Source organism: Dipodomys merriami, unplaced genomic scaffold, assembly GCF_024711535.1.
Source record: "Dipodomys merriami isolate MVZ:Mamm:240054 unplaced genomic scaffold, mDipMer1.0.p SCAF_367, whole genome shotgun sequence".
Taxonomy (NCBI): domain Eukaryota; kingdom Metazoa; phylum Chordata; class Mammalia; order Rodentia; family Heteromyidae; genus Dipodomys; species Dipodomys merriami.
In genome coordinates, this window is record NW_027205237.1 from 672,565 (window position 1) to 691,902 (window position 19,338).

A 19,338-nucleotide genomic window follows, 5' to 3' on the forward strand; every position below is an offset into this window, starting at 1 on the left:
CGGGCTGGAGGCTGGAGGCTGGGGTCCGGGCCTCGGCCGGCCTGGTCCCCGCAGCCCTGCGCGGGGCGGGCTGGAGGCTGGAGGCTGGGGTCCGGGCCTCGGCCGGCCTGGTCCCCGCAGCCCTGCGCGGGGCGGGCTGGAGGCTGGAGGCTGGGGTCCGGGCCCCGCCCGGGAAGGCGTCCGCGCCAGCGCCGGGCTCCAGAAAACGCCTCTCCGCGGCTCCGGGGGCGGGCCTCCGACGCCCCGCGGCGGCTTCGTCCCGGGAGAGCCGGCCGGGACGCGGGGAGCCGGGACGCGGGGAGCCGGGACGCGGGGGGCCGGGACGCGGGAGCCGGGACGCGGGGAGCCGGGACGCGGGAGCCGGGACGCGGGGAGCCGGGACGCGGCGCCACGCCGGAGCCTGCTTCCGCCGGACCGCGCCGGAAGTGCGCGGGCGGCGCCGCCGGAAGTGCGCGCGCAGGCGGGCGGGCGGCGCGGAGTGGAGTGGAGCGGCCGAGATGCTGCTGGACCTGTCCGCGGAGCACCGGGCGCACCTGGCCTTCCTGCCGCGGGTGGACCGCGCGGGTGAGGCCCGAGGCGCGGGGAGGCCCGGGGAGGCGCGGGGAGGCCCGGGGCGCGGGGAGGCCCGGGGAGGCGCGGGGAGGCCCGGGGCGCGGGGAGGCCCGGGGAGGCGCGGGGAGGCCCGGGGCGCCGGGAGGCGCGGGTGGGGCGCGGGGCGCGGGGAGGCCCGGGGCGCCGGGAGGCGCGGGTGGGGCGCGGGGCGCGGGGAGGCGCGGGAAGGCCCGGGGCGCGGGGAGGCGCGGGAAGGCCCGGGGCGCGGGGAGGCGCGGGAAGGCCCGGGGCGCGGGGAGGCGCGGGGAGGCGCGGGAAGGCGCGGGAAGGCCCGGGGCGCGGGAAGGCCCGGGGCGCGGGGAGGCCCGGGGCGCGGGGAGGCGCGGGGAGGCCCGGGGCGCCGGGAGGCGCGGGGAGGCCCGGGGCGCGGGGAGGCCCGGGGCCGGGAGGCGCGGGGCGCTGGGTGGCCCGGGGCGGGGCGCGGGGAGGCGCGGGGCCGGGAGGCGCGGGCGCCCGCGCTCACCTTCCCGCTTGCTTTTCAGTGGTCGCCGAGTTCGGGCGCATCGCCGTGGAGTTCCTGCGGCGGGGGTCGAACCCCAAGGTCTACGATGGCGCCGCCAGTAAGAGGGAGCGGCCTGCGGGCCGGACGGGGGGGCTGTGCTGGGGGGGCAGCTGCGGGGGGGGGCAGGCCGGCCGGCGCGGGGGGGGGGGGAGTTGCGGGGGGGGGGGGCAGGCCCGCAGGCAGTGCGCGCTGCTGGCCACTCTCTGGCCAGAGAGGGAGTGGCTTGTGAGCCCCAGGGTTTTACTCCTGTCGCAGGAGGGGTCACCCTCCGTGGTGATCTTCTGTCAGGCCACAATCCCTCTGGTCCCCCAAGTGGCTGGGGCCGGGGGAGGGGGGGGTGGGGGAGCATGTCAGCAAGTCTTCTAACAGTCCCTTATATCAGCTTCTTTATACTTAAAAAGGCACTGGTGCCCTGAGCCGGTAATCCTGGCTACTCAGGAGGCTGAGATCTGAGGCCTGCCTTGCAGACAAATCCTAGAGACTCTTACTTCCAGTTAACCAGCAAAAAAAGCTGGAAATGGAGCTGTGGCTCAAGGAGTCGAGCACCAGTCATGAACAAAAGAAACTGAGCGCCGGGCGCTGGTGGCTCATGCCTGTAATCCTAGCTACTCAGGAGGCTGAGATCTGAGGATCTCGGTTCAAAGCCAGCCCGGGCAGGAGAGACCGTGAGACTCTTGTCTCCAATAAACCACCAGAAAACGGGAAGTGGCACTGTAGCTCAAGTGGTAGAGTGCTCGCCTTGAGCTGAAGAGCTGAGGGACAGCGCCCAGGCCCAGAGTTCAAGCCCCACGACCGACAAAAAAACAAAAACAAACAAAAAAAAGAAACTGAGCATCTGAGAGGTCCAGAGTACAAGCTCCAGTACTGGTACAAAATAAGTAAACCTAGTATCATCTGCCTTGCAGGAATGCTGTGATACTTAGTAAAATACTGTGTGAGGGCTGTGGCTAGCTGGTTGGGCTGTGGGGAGCTTTCTTTTGCTGAAGTATGTTTTCCCTGGAGGACTGTGGCCTGGGGGTGAAGTCAGGTTCCTCCTCTGCCAGGCTAGAAAGGGAGTGCTGGCTTGGAGCTGTGCTTCACTCTGCATGTTGTCATGGTTCCTAGGAAGGAAATGCTGACAGCATCTGAAGGGGAGAGGAGACTCGCCCAACTTAGTCTCCTTCATTGCAGGGCTTGAAAACACGGGAGTACCTGAAAATGTTTACTTTTAAATGTAGCTTGAGTCACAGGAAAGAGAATACACAAAAATGTGTTCATTTTCACTTCTCTTTCTCAGGAAAACTCAATGTGAGTAGTGACACCATCCAGCATGGCGTGGAAGGATTAACATACCTCCTCACAGAGAGCTCAAAGCTCATGGTAAGGGCTTCTACTGACTGCTTTGATTAACCTGGATTCTGTGTGTGCATGTGTGCGTGGTGGGACTGGGGTTTGAACTCAGGGCCTGGGTGCTGTCCCTTAGCTTTTTTGCTTAAGACTACAACTTGTGCCACAGCTCTAACCTGCTTTTAATGTTTAATTGGAGATAAGAGTCTCACTGACTTTCCGGCTAGGTCTTCAGGTCTCAGCCTGCTGAGCAGCTAGTATTACATGGGTGATTAAGTGTTTGCATGTACCACTAAGTCAGATTTTGGAAGAATAGGCTGTGGTTTCCTTTAAACTATAAAGAATCTTGTAGGCAAATGCATTATGGGATATCATGTACACCTCTTGTATTTTTTACTCTTTTTCTGAACTCTTTTTTCTGATTGTACAAGGGGGTTACAATTTAATATGTCCTTCTTAAGTGTGTAGTTCTCGAGTGTATTTACCGGACAAAAATAAATCTTGATACTCTGTTAAACTCAATTGACTTTAGATTTCTGAACTGGATTTCCAAGACTCTGTTTTTGTTCTCGGATTCTCTGAAGAGTTGAACAAATTACTGCTTCAGCTTTATCTGGACAACAGAAAGGAGATCAGAAATATTCTGAGTGAACTGGCGCCGGCGCTGCCCAGCTACCATAGCCTTGAATGGAGATTGGATGTACAGGTACGGCTTTTTCAACCTGACATAAGATATAGATTGTTGGGGCTGGGAAGGTGGCTCAGTGGTAGAGTGCTTGCCTTGCATGCATGAGGCCCTGGGTTCGATTCCTCAGCACCACAGAAGCAAAAAGAAAAAAGCCAGAAGTGGCGCTGTAGCTCAAGTGGTAGAGCGCTAGCCTTGAGCTGAAGAGCTGAGGGACAGCGCCCAGGCCCAGAGTTCAGGCCCCACAACTGGACCCCCCCAAAAAAAAAAAGATATAGATTGTTTAAGAGTTAGCCATGCTTATTTTTTTTTTTTTTTTTTTCAGGTAAGGGGTAGGTTTATTCAGTAGACCTGCTGGGACCAGGCAAGGTTGGCACTCCATGTGGCTGGGAAAGGCCTGGGAATGAGAGAGAGCTGGGAAGAGAGGAAAGAGAGAGAAAAGAGCCAGAAAAGAGCAGAGAGAGGGGTAAGAACAGTAACACTCACGTGGTATTCAGGTAAGGGGTAGACCTGCTGGGACCAGGCAAGGTTGGCACTCCACGTGGCTGGGAAAGAGAGAGAGCAAGAAAAGAACAGAGAGAGAGCTAGAATAGAACAGAGAGAGCAAGAAAAGAGCAGCCAGAGAGCGTCTGGGCCTAGGCTAGGCCTTATGTAGGGTATGGGCGGGGAAAGGTGTGGCCACATCAAATTCCTCAGAGCAAAAAGGGAAGAACAAAAAAAAGAAAAAAGAGGAAAAAAACAGAGAAATCCCAGCTATCCTGACTTTAAGCCTTTATCCGAGTCACGGCACCATTTATGTTAGGTTTTTAAAAAGAGGTAGCCGAGTAAGAACTGCACCAGCACGCACGTGGTATTCAGGTAAGGGGTAGGTTTATTCAGTAGACCTGCTGGGACCAGGCAAGGGTGGCACTCCACATGGCTGGGAAAGGCCTGGGAATGAGAGAGAGCTGGGAAAGAGAGGAAAGAGCTAGAGAAGAGCAGAAAGAGGGGTAAGAACAGTAGCACTCACGTGGTATTCAGGTAAGGGGTAGGTTTATTCAGTAGACCTGATGGGACCAGGCAAGGTTGGCACTCCACATGGCTGGGAAAGAGAGAGAGCAAGAAAAGAACAGAGAGAGAGCTAGAATAGAACAGAGAGAGCAAGAAAAGAGCAGCAAGAACAGCCATGCTTATTGTATTCTTGACTACCCTAACCAAATTCTGGTTGGAAACTTTGATTCAATATCCTTTTTCAGATATTTACAGTAGTTTGTTTCCCTTTGTTTTCAATATGTTCAGCTATTTCACTTGTGTAGTTTTTAAGAAATAGGTATTTGGGGTAATGCCGCGGACCGGGTTCTGTCGGGACGATGAAGGATACCTAGGGGAGGAACCTGGAATAGGACGGGGAGATGGCAAACAGACAACTCACACACATTAGGAGTGGATGCTGAGTGCTGAGTGCTGAGTGCTGAGTGCGATTTAATGCAGAGGATAACAAACTTTTATAGCAAAAGTCTCCATAAGAAAGGGCAAAAGGTTACATAATCTTGCTGCAGGGCTTCATTCTTGGGCAGTCACCAGCTGGTCGCCTGAAAGGGCAAAAGGTTACACAACCTTGCTGCAGGGCTTCGTCCTTGGGTGGTCACCAACTGGTCGCCTGATAGGCACTTGTTTCCAGCTTTACCTCTATTTTTAAGAAATACAATTGGTTTCGATGATTGTCACCAATTAACCACTACTTTTTTCTATAGAGGCCTTAACTGTCCCATTAAGATCTTTCCTGTTTCTTCTTTAATAGTAAGCACCAAGGAGACTTAGATTTAGCAAGTCTCTTAGTAAATGAGGAAGTTCTTTCTCCTAAGTAGTTATCTCAGCAATTGCCATACATTCTTTCTGTTCTAGCCGTGCCTACAACTTTTTGTAAATTTCTTACAATTCCTTCTGCTGGAGTGACTTTGTGAAACCCCCAATACTTTTATATTTACTTATAACTTGTCTACTAGCCTCCATAAGAGGGGTTTCAGGGTAGCACTGAACTCTGGTGAGTTAGTCATATTTTTAAGACACTCATCAGATATTGGAGTCGTCAACACTCTTAAGAAAGAGCTTTGAATAAGGGAACGTTGACAATGAGTAAGTACAATGAACAGTAGAAACGGTAAAAGATTAATAGGCACTCTTATGAGGAAAAGATAGGCAGAAACACATCTTTTCCAGGGGTTTTGCCAGCCTTTTCCCAGGAGTAGGCCTCTTAGAAGCCCTATTCTCCAAGGTAGACTTCGGTGAAGTCCCAAAACTTGGAGATAGGTTTCTGTAAAGCCCCATTCTCTGAGGTAGACTTCGGTGAAGTCCCAAAACTCAGAGATGGGTCTCGAGGCCCCTATCATGGTCTGATAGATGGTTTCCCATGCTAAGCAGACTCTACTGGGGTCGGCGTGGCATTTGCCCCTTTTTTTTTTTTTTTTTTTTTTTTAATTTTCACCAGTCCTGACTCCGTGTATCAATTTTATACCAGCTGTCCTTGTAAGCTCCAATTTTAAGACATACTCATACCATTTGCGACATACTTAAACTTTCTGAGGTTTGTCTTAAAGACAATCCTTACTTTTCAAATTTCCCCAATTCTCTTTCCAAGGCTTTCTTTACTTCCTTCTTTCTTTACAATTCCTTTCCCAAGGCTTTCTTTACCACCCTCTTTCTTTACAATCTCTTGTCCATCTTTGTGGCTGTAGTTTAAAACTGCCCAATTTTCCTTTGGCTTGCGGAACCTTTATCTTAGAACAGCCTTAAGGCACCACCATGATGCAGAAGCTTGCTAGATTTTAAGGCTAAGAGTATTACCTCTATTGATAACACACTCAGGTTATTACCATATCAGAGTCAAACTAGGCTGTGACCCTAGAGTGGATTTTCAGTCACTATGCACTGAAGTGCCTAAGACAAGCAAGCCAGTGATATCCTTGTCCCCAATATCCACTGTGGGAATAGAGAGGATTTCTGGATATCACCCAAAAGAATGTCCCACAAGATCTTAGATTTAGCAGCTTTCAACCAGGAAGCAGATTCAGGTGATGGAATCAAGCAGGAGTATCTCTGGTTGACTGTCAGGCCGTCGTTGAACTTTACCCATTAAGGTGTTCAGCAGTAGCAGTAGCAGCAACAGGGTCTCTCGTGCTGGGCTGCAAATTCCTACACAGACTGGTTAAGGATGCAAGTAATACATAGGCTTGGCAGGCCGTGACTCCGTTGGTTTCTAAGAACATTTAGACAATAGCCCAGGACAATTTACCAAAATAACTTTTTTTTTTTTTTTTACTAACCAGATTTTTTTTTTTTTTTATAAATAGACACAGAAGGCTTAGTCTTGTAACCATCTCTGACAAATGCAGTCTCCACACTTGCACACCTACAGCTGTTAACACTATTCTTTATGCCTTTAAAAAATTATTTTACCTATTTTGCCTCATTTTTCCAAAACTGACTCTGGACCCTTGATCTTAAAATGGGGGTAGAAGGGCGAAGGTCAATCTTCTGTAACTTCTTCAAGCTGACTTTAGGGGCGTTGATCTTACCTAGCCAAGAACCTATACCTTAGCCTATTTTACAAAGAGGCTATCAGGGTTAGATGTCATTAAGAACAATATTTAACTTTTGACAACTGCACAGACATTTTCTCCAGCTATAGCAGTGTAGCTTGTTTAGCACTCTGGTTTGCAAAAAGCATCTTTTTAGATGACTTAGGAATGTGATCTCTAGTGACCCTAACACAATGCCTGAGTTACCTTTGCAGGCCTTTAGACAGATATCAATAGAAACACACTCTCAGGTTTACAAACTTTTTCCTGAGAAGATGAATTTCATGTTACTGGTGTCAGCTCAATATTACTGCCAATTAGAGCTTTTGGCACATAAAGGGGTTAAGATTTAAACTATCTCCCACATTTTATAACATTAGCTTTTCACTATCACAGAGGACTGGCAAGTTCTTGTCCCTTACAAGGTAGTCATGAACATTAGGCATGCTTATAAACTCTTCCCATGACCTCCCGGCTCTGACCGGTTTTGAAGGGCCACGCACAAATGACTCTAGGATCTGACATTTCTGCCATCCAAGCAGTGGCTTACTGCCTCTGGATGCTCCTCCATTGCTTTCGTCCCAGGAGTGTCTTCGCTACACTGGATAAATGCCTCATTGGCATTTTCCTTTAGCTGGTCGCTGGACTTGAACTTGGGGCCTGAGCACTGTCCCTCAGCTCTACAGCTCAAGGCTAGCACTCTGCCACTTTGAGTCTCCAGCTTGGGGCTTGAGTACTGTCCCCTGACTCTTCAGTCCAGGGCTAGTACTCTGCTGGCTGAATAGAGGTGACAGCCTCTCAGGGACGTTTTTCTGCCCGGGCTGGCTTTGAACCAGTTTGCAGATCACTGAGTCTTATAAAAGGCCATTTTACTCCAATTAAAAGCAACAAGGTGGTCAACATAGAAGTAGCTTTTAAGCATGCACTTACCTGACACTTATTAAGAGTCAAAGTTACATCTGACAAACTGTAAGAATCCTCTGTGCTTTGCTTTGGGCTTGCTGGAAACTTAAAAAACCTATAAGAGCAAACTAGAATAGCAATCATTTTGATAATCCTTTTTTTTTTTTTTTTTTTTGCACATTGAGGCCAATGTCAAGAATGATTTTACATTTAAACTATATATCCAAAAATCCATTCCCTATTTTTTTAAACCTCTTATTAATCACCTTTAATATTTTATACTTTAGTTTTCATTTGCATTTTGAAAAGATCCCTTGAAATCTTGAGGCCAAGTGTCACTCATTGCCTCTTGGCTGCTTGTTTTAAAACAGACACACATTAAGATTTTTAAACTCAAATGACAATTTTCCTTAATGCAAGAATTACAGTCACCTTTACTATACCACAAAGCTAGATTTAACATCTTTATAACTTTTAAAAACATCCTAATTGTAGAACATAATTGAAAGTAAGCCACATTATACAAATAACTTTTTGCCCTCTTTTTAAGGCCTTCCTAATTTTAATGTTAACACATCCAAGGGAAAGTTTTTCCAGTACTAATCAGATCATCACACCACTCATTTTAACCATCATGTTTTCAGTGTCTATCTGCAGGGAAAAGAGACAGAACAACGATGGGCCACTTGGCCCCTCCTATGGAATGGCCACACACTCTATCTGACTCTTTAGGGTTAGATGAACTGCGTTTGTGCCAGCTTGCCTCACCATGCGTGGACTCCTCCCAGGGCCTGTCCCACTGCATGACCAGCTGAACTGCACTTCTGCTTGTTCACCCTTCACCTCTAAAGATAGGTCTTCTGTTGGTTTCTAAGTTTTTCCCTGTCTCTTCTCTTGGTTCTCAAATGAAATACAGTTTTAGATAGACAGAACAGGTAACATCTTTGACAGTGTTAAACTAACCTTTACATTTAAATTTCTAATATTTATCCCCAAATTTTAGCCAAGGGAATTAGATACCAAACAGCCAATGCATTGTTAAGCCAGATAACTTGATTACAGTATAAACAGTCTTATGCATTTTAAAATATTAGTTTTTAAAATACCAGATTTTCTAATTTGCAAGTTAAAGAACCTTTTAAAAAGCCATTTAAAACAATGTGAAGATTTTTTAAAATTTTTTGGTAATGTCCAAACCTCATAACCTTTTGAATTTTTTAAATTTAAACTCACGCAATTGTTATAGCATGCTGACAATTTTTTATCTTTGAACACGTTCACAAACACACACAAAACACACAGATCTTAAAGCGCGCAAAAATCAAAATTAGTTGTACGTACATTATTTAAAGTTTTTAAACAAAAATTTAAGACAGTGTTTCTTTTAAACTAGGTACCTTTGTTGGGCTTCATTTTCCCAGAGCTTGCTTATCTAGCAAGGCAATTCACTAATTAGTCTTTTGAATCTCTGTGCTGTTCTCATTCAGCAAACTGAATCCAGAGTCTGCAGAGTGAGCCTGTCACACTCACCCAAATCTTCCCTACCTCAGAAAACATAAAACGAACACACACACTAAACAAGACAAACAAGTGGCCACAAAGACAAAATTAGGTCTCAGTGAATGGGGTGACATCTCACCACTTACCAGGGGACTAGAACCCCCTCTACCCTATTTCGAGAATTTTTCTTTTTAGATTCTTCTGAGATTTTCAATTATACTCAAATTATACCCCCTCTCTTTTACCTCTTTGAAATGACTGAGCAGGAAGTTGAGAGGAGTAAGGTTACTTTGTCCTTGCCCCATCTCTGGGACAAGGAGTGTCCAAATTAATAAAACCGAGATAAGAAAGAAAAAGAAGTTAAAATTACACACACACACACACACACACACACACACTGCTGCATACGGGGGTTGGTAATGTACGCGCACTTGGTCACGCTTTCTCTGGGGAGGTGGGCGATCTGGTCCGGGCACTCCTGGAATTCTAAAAGGGTGGAAGGGGCAATTAAGTGGGAAATGCGCACTCTTCCTCTGGTCTACGGGATCAGTAAGCCCCTCATCCACCAGCCCCAGGGCTGTGTGCCTAAGATTCAAATTAGAGTTAACAGAAGACATATACGCACACTCAAGACAGACAGCAAGCGCGTCAGACTGCTGGTCAGACAGTCTGTCCAGAAGGGCTTCCAACTAGAGAGAATCTGCCAATCGGGGGGACTCGAACCCCCTCTACCCGATCTCGAGGACAGCCCCACCCAGGGGTCCAGGGGACGTCTCCCACTGGCCCCACTGGCAGTCTTATAGCGCGTCCGCCAAGACTCTCCGCCAGCCCCAAGACCACACCTGCAGGCAGGCTTTCACCATTCCTGAAATATGAAAATTGTATCAAATGATCTAACTGTTTCTTATTCTCTTGGGGAGGGGCTGGTTGCCCCTCTGTCCGTTTTTTGTTTCCTCTCAAAGGAGGAGTTCCCTCTTTATGGAACTTAGATTTACATTCACTTTTTCAGTGGTTTCCTTTTTCCATTTTTTTTTTTTTTTGTTTCCTCTCGAAGGAGGAGTTCCATCTTTATGGAACTTAGATTTACATTCACTTTTTCAGTGGTTTCCTTTTTCTGTTTCTTGTTTCCTCTCGAAGGAGGAGTTCCGTCTTTATGGAACTTAGATTTACATTCACTTTTTCAATGGTTCCCTTTTTCCGTTTTTTTGTTTCCTCTCGAAGGAGGAGTTCCGTCTTTATGGAACTTAGATTTACATTCACTTTTTCAATGGTTTCCTTTTTCCTGCGGGAACCAAGGATTAGTTTGTTCTCCCACTGCTACTGTGGAGTATATGTTTTAAAATAGAGACAAACTATCCTTATTCTTAGAAGATGAACTCCCCATGATTTGCTCGTTATCTTTCTCAGTCACAACTGAGGGGCCTGCAGCACCCCAACGAGCTTCTGACTACTATTCCAGGTGAAAAGAAAAGAGAGAGAGAGAGAGATAGATGCTTACCTCCCAAGGTTCCTTGACTGAAGAAACTGCTTCTTGTCCCGCTCTGAGCCCCACGTTGGGCGCCACCTGCCGCGGACCGGGTTCTGTCGGGACGATGAAGGATACCTAGGGGAGGAACCTGGAATAGGACGGGGAGATGGCAAACAGACAACTCACACACATTAGGAGTGGATGCTGAGTGCTGAGTGCTGAGTGCTGAGTGCGATTTAATGCAGAGGATAACAAACTTTTATAGCAAAAGTCTCCATAAGAAAGGGCAAAAGGTTACATAATCTTGCTGCAGGGCTTCATTCTTGGGCAGTCACCAGCTGGTCGCCTGAAAGGGCAAAAGGTTACACAACCTTGCTGCAGGGCTTCGTCCTTGGGTGGTCACCAACTGGTCGCCTGATAGGCACTTGTTTCCAGCTTTACCTCTATTTTTAAGAAATACAATTGGTTTCGATGATTGTCACCAATTAACCACTACTTTTTTCTATAGAGGCCTTAACTGTCCCATTAAGATCTTTCCTGTTTCTTCTTTAATAGTAAGCACCAAGGAGACTTAGATTTAGCAAGTCTCTTAGTAAATGAGGAAGTTCTTTCTCCTAAGTAGTTATCTCAGCAATTGCCATACATTCTTTCTGTTCTAGCCGTGCCTACAACTTTTTGTAAATTTCTTACAATTCCTTCTGCTGGAGTGACTTTGTGAAACCCCCAATACTTTTATATTTACTTATAACTTGTCTACTAGCCTCCATAAGAGGGGTTTCAGGGTAGCACTGAACTCTGGTGAGTTAGTCATATTTTTAAGACACTCATCAGATATTGGAGTCGTCAACACTCTTAAGAAAGAGCTTTGAATAAGGGAACGTTGACAATGAGTAAGTACAATGAACAGTAGAAACGGTAAAAGATTAATAGGCACTCTTATGAGGAAAAGATAGGCAGAAACACATCTTTTCCAGGGGTTTTGCCAGCCTTTTCCCAGGAGTAGGCCTCTTAGAAGCCCTATTCTCCAAGGTAGACTTCGGTGAAGTCCCAAAACTTGGAGATAGGTTTCTGTAAAGCCCCATTCTCTGAGGTAGACTTCGGTGAAGTCCCAAAACTCAGAGATGGGTCTCGAGGCCCCTATCATGGTCTGATAGATGGTTTCCCATGCTAAGCAGACTCTACTGGGGTCGGCGTGGCAGGGTAAGGAGAAAGGTATGCAGGTTTCCTTTTGAAGTATAGCACACACAAAGGGAAATAAACAGTCCAGTGCAGCCTGAGGAGTTGTCACAGATGGAAGGGACCAGACAGGACCCATGCCCTCCTGCCGGCCACGGCATGTTCTCCTTTAATCCTGCCTTCCAGTGCATAGACCTACTGGCCTTGTACCTCCCTGCGTGCACACACACCCACGCACACACACAGAGTACACACGCAGTGATCCTCTACATGCTCTGTGGGGGTGAGGTTTGAGAGTACTTGTCTAGCCCTGCATTCATCCCCAGAAACAAATACAGATACTTCATGTCTTCCTCTCACATTATTTTTGTGAGATTCATCTTTTAGCTTATTTTTTTTCAAGTTTTATCAAGGATTTATTTTAGTAAAAAACGGTTAAAGTAGGGAGAAGCAGAAGAAACATTTCTTGCTTCTTGTATAGAAAAAGTAGTTAAAGACTCACTTTGAGGTTGAGTGCCAGTGGCTCACACCTGTAATCCTGGCTACTCTGGAGGTTGAGATCTGAGAAACGCAGTTTGAAGATAGCCAGAGCAAGAAAGTCCATGTAACTCTTACCTCCAACTAACCAACAAAAGGCTAGAAGTAGAGCTGTGGCTCAATTGGTAGACCACCAGCCTTGAGCAAAAATATCAGGGGACAGGGCCCAGGCCCTGAGTTCAAGCCCCAGGATCAGGATTAGCGCAAAAAACAGAGACAACCCTTTATGTTTTGTTTTTAAATTTCTCTATTTTTAAAGCCATAAATAAGAGGAAGAACCAGGCATAGAAACTTGCGCCATGAGTCCCAATTACATGGGAGTCTGAGACAGTATCTCTTGAGGCCAGGAGCTCGAGACCAGTCTATTTATATATGTACAAAAAGACATACATGCATATATATTAATAAATACCATAAACACATAAAAGGATGTATGCATTCATGCAGAGTTTGAGGTCTTTGCTACACCATCAGCATTACAAGTGAGGCCCAGCCCTGACACTGGGCCTCAGGAATTTGTTGTACACCCTGGGTACTGACCTCTTTGTTTCATGAGTGTTGCTAAATAGCTTCTTCCAGTTTGGATTGACTTGAAGGAAGAAAATACATTAATGTAACCTTAAACTAATTAGTTTTGTCTCTATGGTTTGTGCCTTTTGTACCATGTTTAAGAAATTTTTCCAAACCATAGGCATCATTTGTATTCTTACTTTTCTCTAGAGAGTTTAAGGTTTGCTTTTCATTTTGAAGCTTGTCACTTTATGTTTTGAGTTTTGTATGAGGTGTTAAGGCAGTGTTCACTTGTTACTGTGCCTTTTCCATGGACCATCCAGCTTGCCAGCAGAAGCCTCAGGCAGCAGATTAAGCCGTCAGTGACCCTGAAGCTGCACCTGGATCAGAACGGAGGCCACAGCACCAGAATTGTGCAGACGGACCCGGCCACCCTGCTTCATCTGGTCCAGCAGCTGGAGCAAGCATTGGCGGAGATGAAAACCAGCCACTGTCGGAGGGTCATCCGCAACATCAAGTAGCGGCAGGTTCAGCGTTGTTCCGCGTCCGGGGTCGCCCTTGAAGGCCGGGATTTTGTTGAGCAGTGGTCACTCGTGGACTGCCGGTTTCCAGGGGTGTTTTTCAAGAGCAGTTTCTTGTTGAGTGATGGCGATGAGCATATCCCTGGATTTCTTCTTCTGTTCTACACTGAGGCTGTGGTCAGAACTGACCTTAAGTTCCTTCCCTGGTGCTACATACAGACAGCTTCGGGACAGATGGAAATTCTTTTGTATTTTAAACATGTAAATATAGTTGAAGCAGCCATCTTCTATATAGGAGTATTCTGGTTTCAGTGTGTTTTTGTGTCTGCTTACCATTACAATTTTCTCCTTGTTGATCAAGCTTTGAAAACAAAATTCACAGTTTAATACTATTTAGGAGTTTAGTGTTTTGGGATTTTAAAAGCACCCTACATATTTACTAGCATAGAATTATTTAAAAGAAAAGATAATTTTTCTAACAATATGCCTCCACTATTGGCAGCCGGTGCAGCTTTGTATGTGATGACAAAGTAGTATTTTCCATCCAGATTGTGATGGCTAATTCACTTCAGTAGTACTCAAATTTGAGTAGTCATGTACTACATTTTTTTTATTTTTGGTCCGGTCGTGGGGCCTGAACTCTGGGCCTGGGCGCTGTCCCTCAGCTCTTCAGCTCAAGGCTAGCGCTCTACCACTTGAGCCACAGCACCACTTCCGGCTTTTTTTCTTTTTGCTTATGTGGTGCTGAGAAATCGAACCCAGGGCCTCAGGCATGCAAGGCAAGTGCTCTACCACTGAGCCACCTTCCCAGCCCCCATGTACTACATTTTTGAAGGATAATTTTCTTGATACCCAGGGCAACTAAAAGACAGTATCATTTGCATCTTTAAATTTCAAACACAGACACTTGATTATTCAGGTATGAATTGCAGTCACTGTTTGAAGGGCATCTTTATTATGATACAAACAAATATTGTTTCTTCCTTGCAAACTTGATTTCTGTTTGCCTGTACTGAGACGAACACTTGCTCAGATTGCTTGCTTTTCTGGTACTTTGCCATAATTAAGCCATATTTCCAGCCAGGCTTTTTTGCCAGTTATTTACATATATACTTACATCTGTAGGCACACACATATATGTACACATACATACACCTAGTGTTTTGTGTGTGTTTATGGGTGTGCGTGTATGTACATATATGAGTGAGTGTGTGTGTGTACTTCAGGTCTGTTCCCACCTCATGACCCTTCAGGCTCAGCCTCCTGGCTGCTGTGCAGGCACCACCACTAGCTTGTTATTTTATTTTTACAATTCCTTTCTACCAGCACTCAGCTGTACATGCTAGCCACAAGCCCATAAATGGTGTGTACAATAACGGAGAACTATAGGATTTGGTACTATCAAGGCTTGAACTTGAGTCATTTCACTTGGTACACAGGTGCTTCTACCATCACACACCTCCACCTTTTTTGGTTATTTTGCTTTTTTTTTGTCAGTTACAGGGTTTGAACTCTGGGCGCTGTCCCTCAGCTCTTCAGCTCAAGACTAGCGCTCTACCACTTGAGCCACAGTGCTTCCAGTTTTCTGAGTGGTTATTGGCGATAAAAGTCTCACGGACTTTCCTGCCCAGGCTGGCTTTGAATCGCAATCCTCAGATCTTAGCCTCCTGAGTAGCTAGGATGACAGGCGCGAGCCACCAGTGCCTAACCCCAAGTTAGCATTTTCTAAGTTGGAGTGTTCTGTTGAGTGTGCATCGGTGCCATTACTGCATCACAGTACCACGTAGCACACATGCTTTCCTCTCCTGAGCTTCACTCACTACTCTTCAGTGGCCAATGAACTACTCTTTGGTTTTCCTTCATTGCCAAACAGTCAGCTCGGCATCCCAAACTCAAAGGATTTTTGCCTCTTCCCATTAAATGTGTGAGGTCTTTTGCCTCACTTGTTTTTTCTTTCCTGTTACATGGACCTGTAATCCAGTTATATGTAGCATTGATTGGGGAGAACAAAAAAAAAAAACAAATTTTGAACCCTTTCCTAGCTCCTTTGACATCACCCAGATTGAATTTTGTTAAATACTTATTAAGTGCTGGGAGTGTTTGCCGTTGTGTGCCGAGCAAAGGATAAAGTCCTAATCTTCTCAGTTTAGTGTGTGCTCAGGTCATTCCATCCTGTTTAATCCATAAGCTCATTAGGATGGAAAGAATCCAACAGCTGGGGCGGGGGCGGGGGGCGAGGGTGAAGAAGGGGCTCCCATGGTCGGTATCTGCTGGAAATGCTTTCCTTAGGCTGCAGGAAAGACTCTCCTGAGAGGTGTTAGTCTGAAAAGGGGCTCCTTCCTACTGGCATCTGCCGGAGATGCCTGGAAACCCCAGGGTGCCGTGGTGGAGCTGTGGCACTGCGGGGGAAGCTGAGCTCAGGGCACAGTACGGTGGGGGAGGGGGCACTCAGGCACAGAGAGGTGGCAGGATGTACTCCCCCACCACTCAGGTGGGGCTCCCTGGGGCACCCAAGGTGCGCGTGGAGAAGCAAGTGGAATTCTTTTTCACCTGTGTGCCGGTGTTCAAGGAGAAGCAGATGCCTGTGGTTTTCAGAGGAATGTGCTTAGTTCCCAGAACTCTCAGTTAACTCAAAGACTAAAAACACAGATTAAAATTCAAAGAATGAGGAAAAGGGAATACAGGGAAGTCTGAGTTTCAGCAGGGAAAGTATAGATGGCGAGGATAGGATTTTCTGGCATGGTTTGAAGAATCGTGTCTTTATGACACATGAATATACCTAGCCCAAGAGACTTAAGTGAGTTGAAGGCTGAAGGGATTTTTTTTTTAAGTTAACTAAAAACAAAAAGTATTTTTTTTTTTTTTTTTGCCATTTTGACTATGCTCTTCGAGAAGGCAGAAGTGACTTATCATTGATCATGAGCAGTGGAATGAAAGTCTTTTGTGAAAACCCATCAGCTTGCTAGGGTTTAGCTATTGTGTATTCCATCCTGGATATTTTTGCTTCCACTCTGCAGTTCTTAAACCCTTGGAATCATTTCGTGTGAAATCTCTCACTGAGCTTTGCCTTAAAAAGTTGTTTTTATTGAGCTGGTGATATGACTTAGTGTTAAGAGCACCTGTCTAGCAAGTGAGAAACTGATTTCAAACCCCAGTACCTGGGGGCTAGGAGGACACAATTAGACAGCAATGGTAGCTCACACCTGTAATCCTAGCTACTTAGGAGGTTGAAACCTGGAAGATCTTGGTTCAAAGCCAACCTGGGCAGAAAGGTCTGCCAGACTTTGTCTCCGGTTAACCAGCAAAAAATCTGGTCTGGGGCCATGACTCAAGAAATGGAGCCACCAGCTAGTAAGCCTAGTGAGAGCCTAAGGCCCTGAGTTCAAGCCCCCTCTCCTCCCCAAAAGTGAGAAGTTAGAGGAACTGTGGATAAACTTAGCTAAAGTCAGTCCACGAAAGGCTATTTGTATATCCTTTTACTTGAATGTCAAAGATTTCTTACTGAGATAAGATGTTGTGTGGATGTTCAGAAAAGACAGGGAAGTCTGTGTTTACTTCGTCTATTTCCTTATCTTGGAAAGGTAAAAACCGTTTTGAGAACAGAGCAGTTGCTTTTGTTGAAGTTTACTCTGCAGTCTTGCTTTTTTCTTGGTGGTTGGTACTGAGGTTTGAACTCAGGACCTTGTACTTGCTAGGCTGTTGCTCTGCTACTTGATCCTCCTCGACCTTGTGTTTGTTGTTATTGTCTTGAAGTTCAGTCATCTGATGGCTTCATTGAAACTCTTGCTTTGCTCTCTTAAGGGAGTATGGAGAGACAGCTTTCTTTTTTTAACGAGCCGGTGGCTCATTGGACATTGTGCCTTTAGGTTCAGTTCAGGGGGAGCCTTGATCCTTTCGTTCTGTTTCAGTTTGCTGGTAGAAATAAAACAAATACCATCACATAAATATCAAATGCTGCAGTGTGCCTACCAGGGAGTGGACATGCGTGCATGTCCTGGCACCGCCGGGATATCTTGGTGTCCCACCTTAGTCTCCCATTTCAACAAGGATTTCAACCCCCTGCCTCCTCCCCCAGTGGGACGGCGCACCCCCCACCCTCTCTCAGCCCTACTCTCCAGCATCCTGACACTTCTGAGGCTTCTACTTAGCCATCTTCCTTATCATAAAGATGCAAGCATTTCCCATCTGACTCGTCCTCACATCCCCTGATTCACACCCCACTCCTGATAACCATTCTGATGACTTGTTCCAAAAGCACCTTTCCACAGAGTCTCTGGCTTTGCATCTCCGTCCTCACCTTATGAGCTATCTCAGCAGCATTTGCCATGCTTAATTGCTTAAATGTATACTTTTCCTCAGCCATTTCTGGGGGAAGGGGGTGTTTTCCCCTCCCTTTGTGGTCATTCTTCATTTTGCATTCTGTATCTAACACCATATTCTCATTTTCCTTTGTAGGATTCTCTCGTGTTTCCCAGAGTCTTGTCCTAAGCCATTTTTCTTCGCAGACTTGTGCCTGGTAATATGGTTTGTTCCACAGTGTCCCCATCAGTTTTCTGACCATGTTAACCGTGGGTCTCTGGTCCATACTGCCACCCGGGTTGACATGTATGTAGCCATCTACCAAATGCTGCACATAACACTCAAGGTGAGTACAATTGTTCTACAGACTTGAGCTTCTTTTTGTGCCCGGTGTTGAGGAACTGTGGGGTCTTACTACGTGGTTGCTGGGCCCAGGGCTGTGCCGCTCTTGGTTCCTCTGTCTACTCACCACCTATGGCGGTGGCCTCACATTCCCCATGTTCTCGGGTCCTGTGCTTGTTGCTTTGGCGTTCTCTTGCCTGGTACCTGTGTGACGTCCAGCCGTCCCGTCTGGCCTCTCCCCTCATAGGAAGCCCCATCTTCCCAGACCCCAGTATGTTCCTCACCCATGGTCAGGATTATATCCACAGAGAAGACCCATGCTCCGGCTGCTCAAGACTCCGCAGGTGATAGAGTCCAGATGTCTTTATGTGGCTCGGGTCTGGCCCTGGCCTCCACATGCTGCCTCCTCTCTCTCTCTCTCTCTCTCTCTCTCTCTCTCTCTCTCTCTCTCTCTCTCTCTCTCTCTCTCTCTCTCGGCCTCCCTCCAGCCTCCCACTCCTGATGACCCATTCTGTGTGGCTCACTCATCTGCCCACAGCCAGGAGCCCCTTCCCTGCGCACGCATGCTGCCATCCTTGTCAGGGATCCGCCAGGCTTGACTGAATACTAGACTGGTTTTCTGTTTCCCTCGCAAGTCACTCTCTTGCTATGAATGGAAGACGGGGAGGAGAAGGGAGGGTGGGGTGAAACGTGGAGGCCACAGTCTTGTGCATAGACGCCATTCTGCACTGACCTCACAGACTGCGTCAGCCTTTCTTTAGCGTAAACACCGTTGGCTCCGCAGGGCCCACTCAGCTGGAAGGCCAACTGGCCAGGGTTCTTGGTTCAAGCCGCTCATTTGCGATTCTGAGGGGCTTGGGAGTGTTTTGATTCCCAACCCCAGCTTTGTGGATTCTGGGATCTATGGAGTCTCTGCATGCGCTTGTATTGTACAGTGTAAAGTTAAGAACAGGCAGTTTTACAGCCTCCTCCTCTACCTCTGTGACTTGCTTTACGGACTCATGTTGAAGTCTACTGGAGAATGAGAAATTCAGATCGTCGCAACTCAGTGGCTCCCTGATTTGCCCATTAGTGCCTTCAACTACAACTGAAAATGGCTAAGACAATTAGAATGCCTTGGTGGGGTAGCTGTGGGGCCCAAGGGCAAACTTAGTCCTCTGGCTTTCTGACTTTGGTTGGTGGCCCTGAATCTTTCTCTTGCTTGCCTTTGTGGTTGATGGCCTGCTCTTAATCATGGCCCTGCTGAAGACTGGCAGATGCGGGGAAAGGTGGAGAAGAGCCTGGTTTTGTCTGTTTTGTGAGATCCCCAGGTGCTCTCTGATTGAGCTGCGTTAGGTCACAGACCATAGGCTGATTTGTTAGACTCTCCTGAGATAAGAGTAAGGTCCTGGGCTGGGAAG

At 47.1% G+C, this 19,338-nt stretch overlaps 1 protein-coding gene across 1 annotated transcript; it reads left to right on the forward strand.

The window, feature by feature from the left end:
• The first annotated feature begins 465 nt into the window (after window positions 1-465).
• On the forward strand, window positions 466-13,594 carry LOC138804478 (COMM domain-containing protein 2). Its single transcript, XM_069988748.1, has 5 exons — window positions 466-564; window positions 1,095-1,172; window positions 2,391-2,473; window positions 2,973-3,146; window positions 13,100-13,594. Exons 1-5 carry the CDS (start codon window positions 498-500, stop codon window positions 13,295-13,297), a joined length of 600 nt encoding a protein of 199 aa, XP_069844849.1. The 5' UTR covers window positions 466-497; the 3' UTR covers window positions 13,298-13,594.
• The last annotated feature ends 5,744 nt before the right edge of the window (window positions 13,595-19,338 follow it).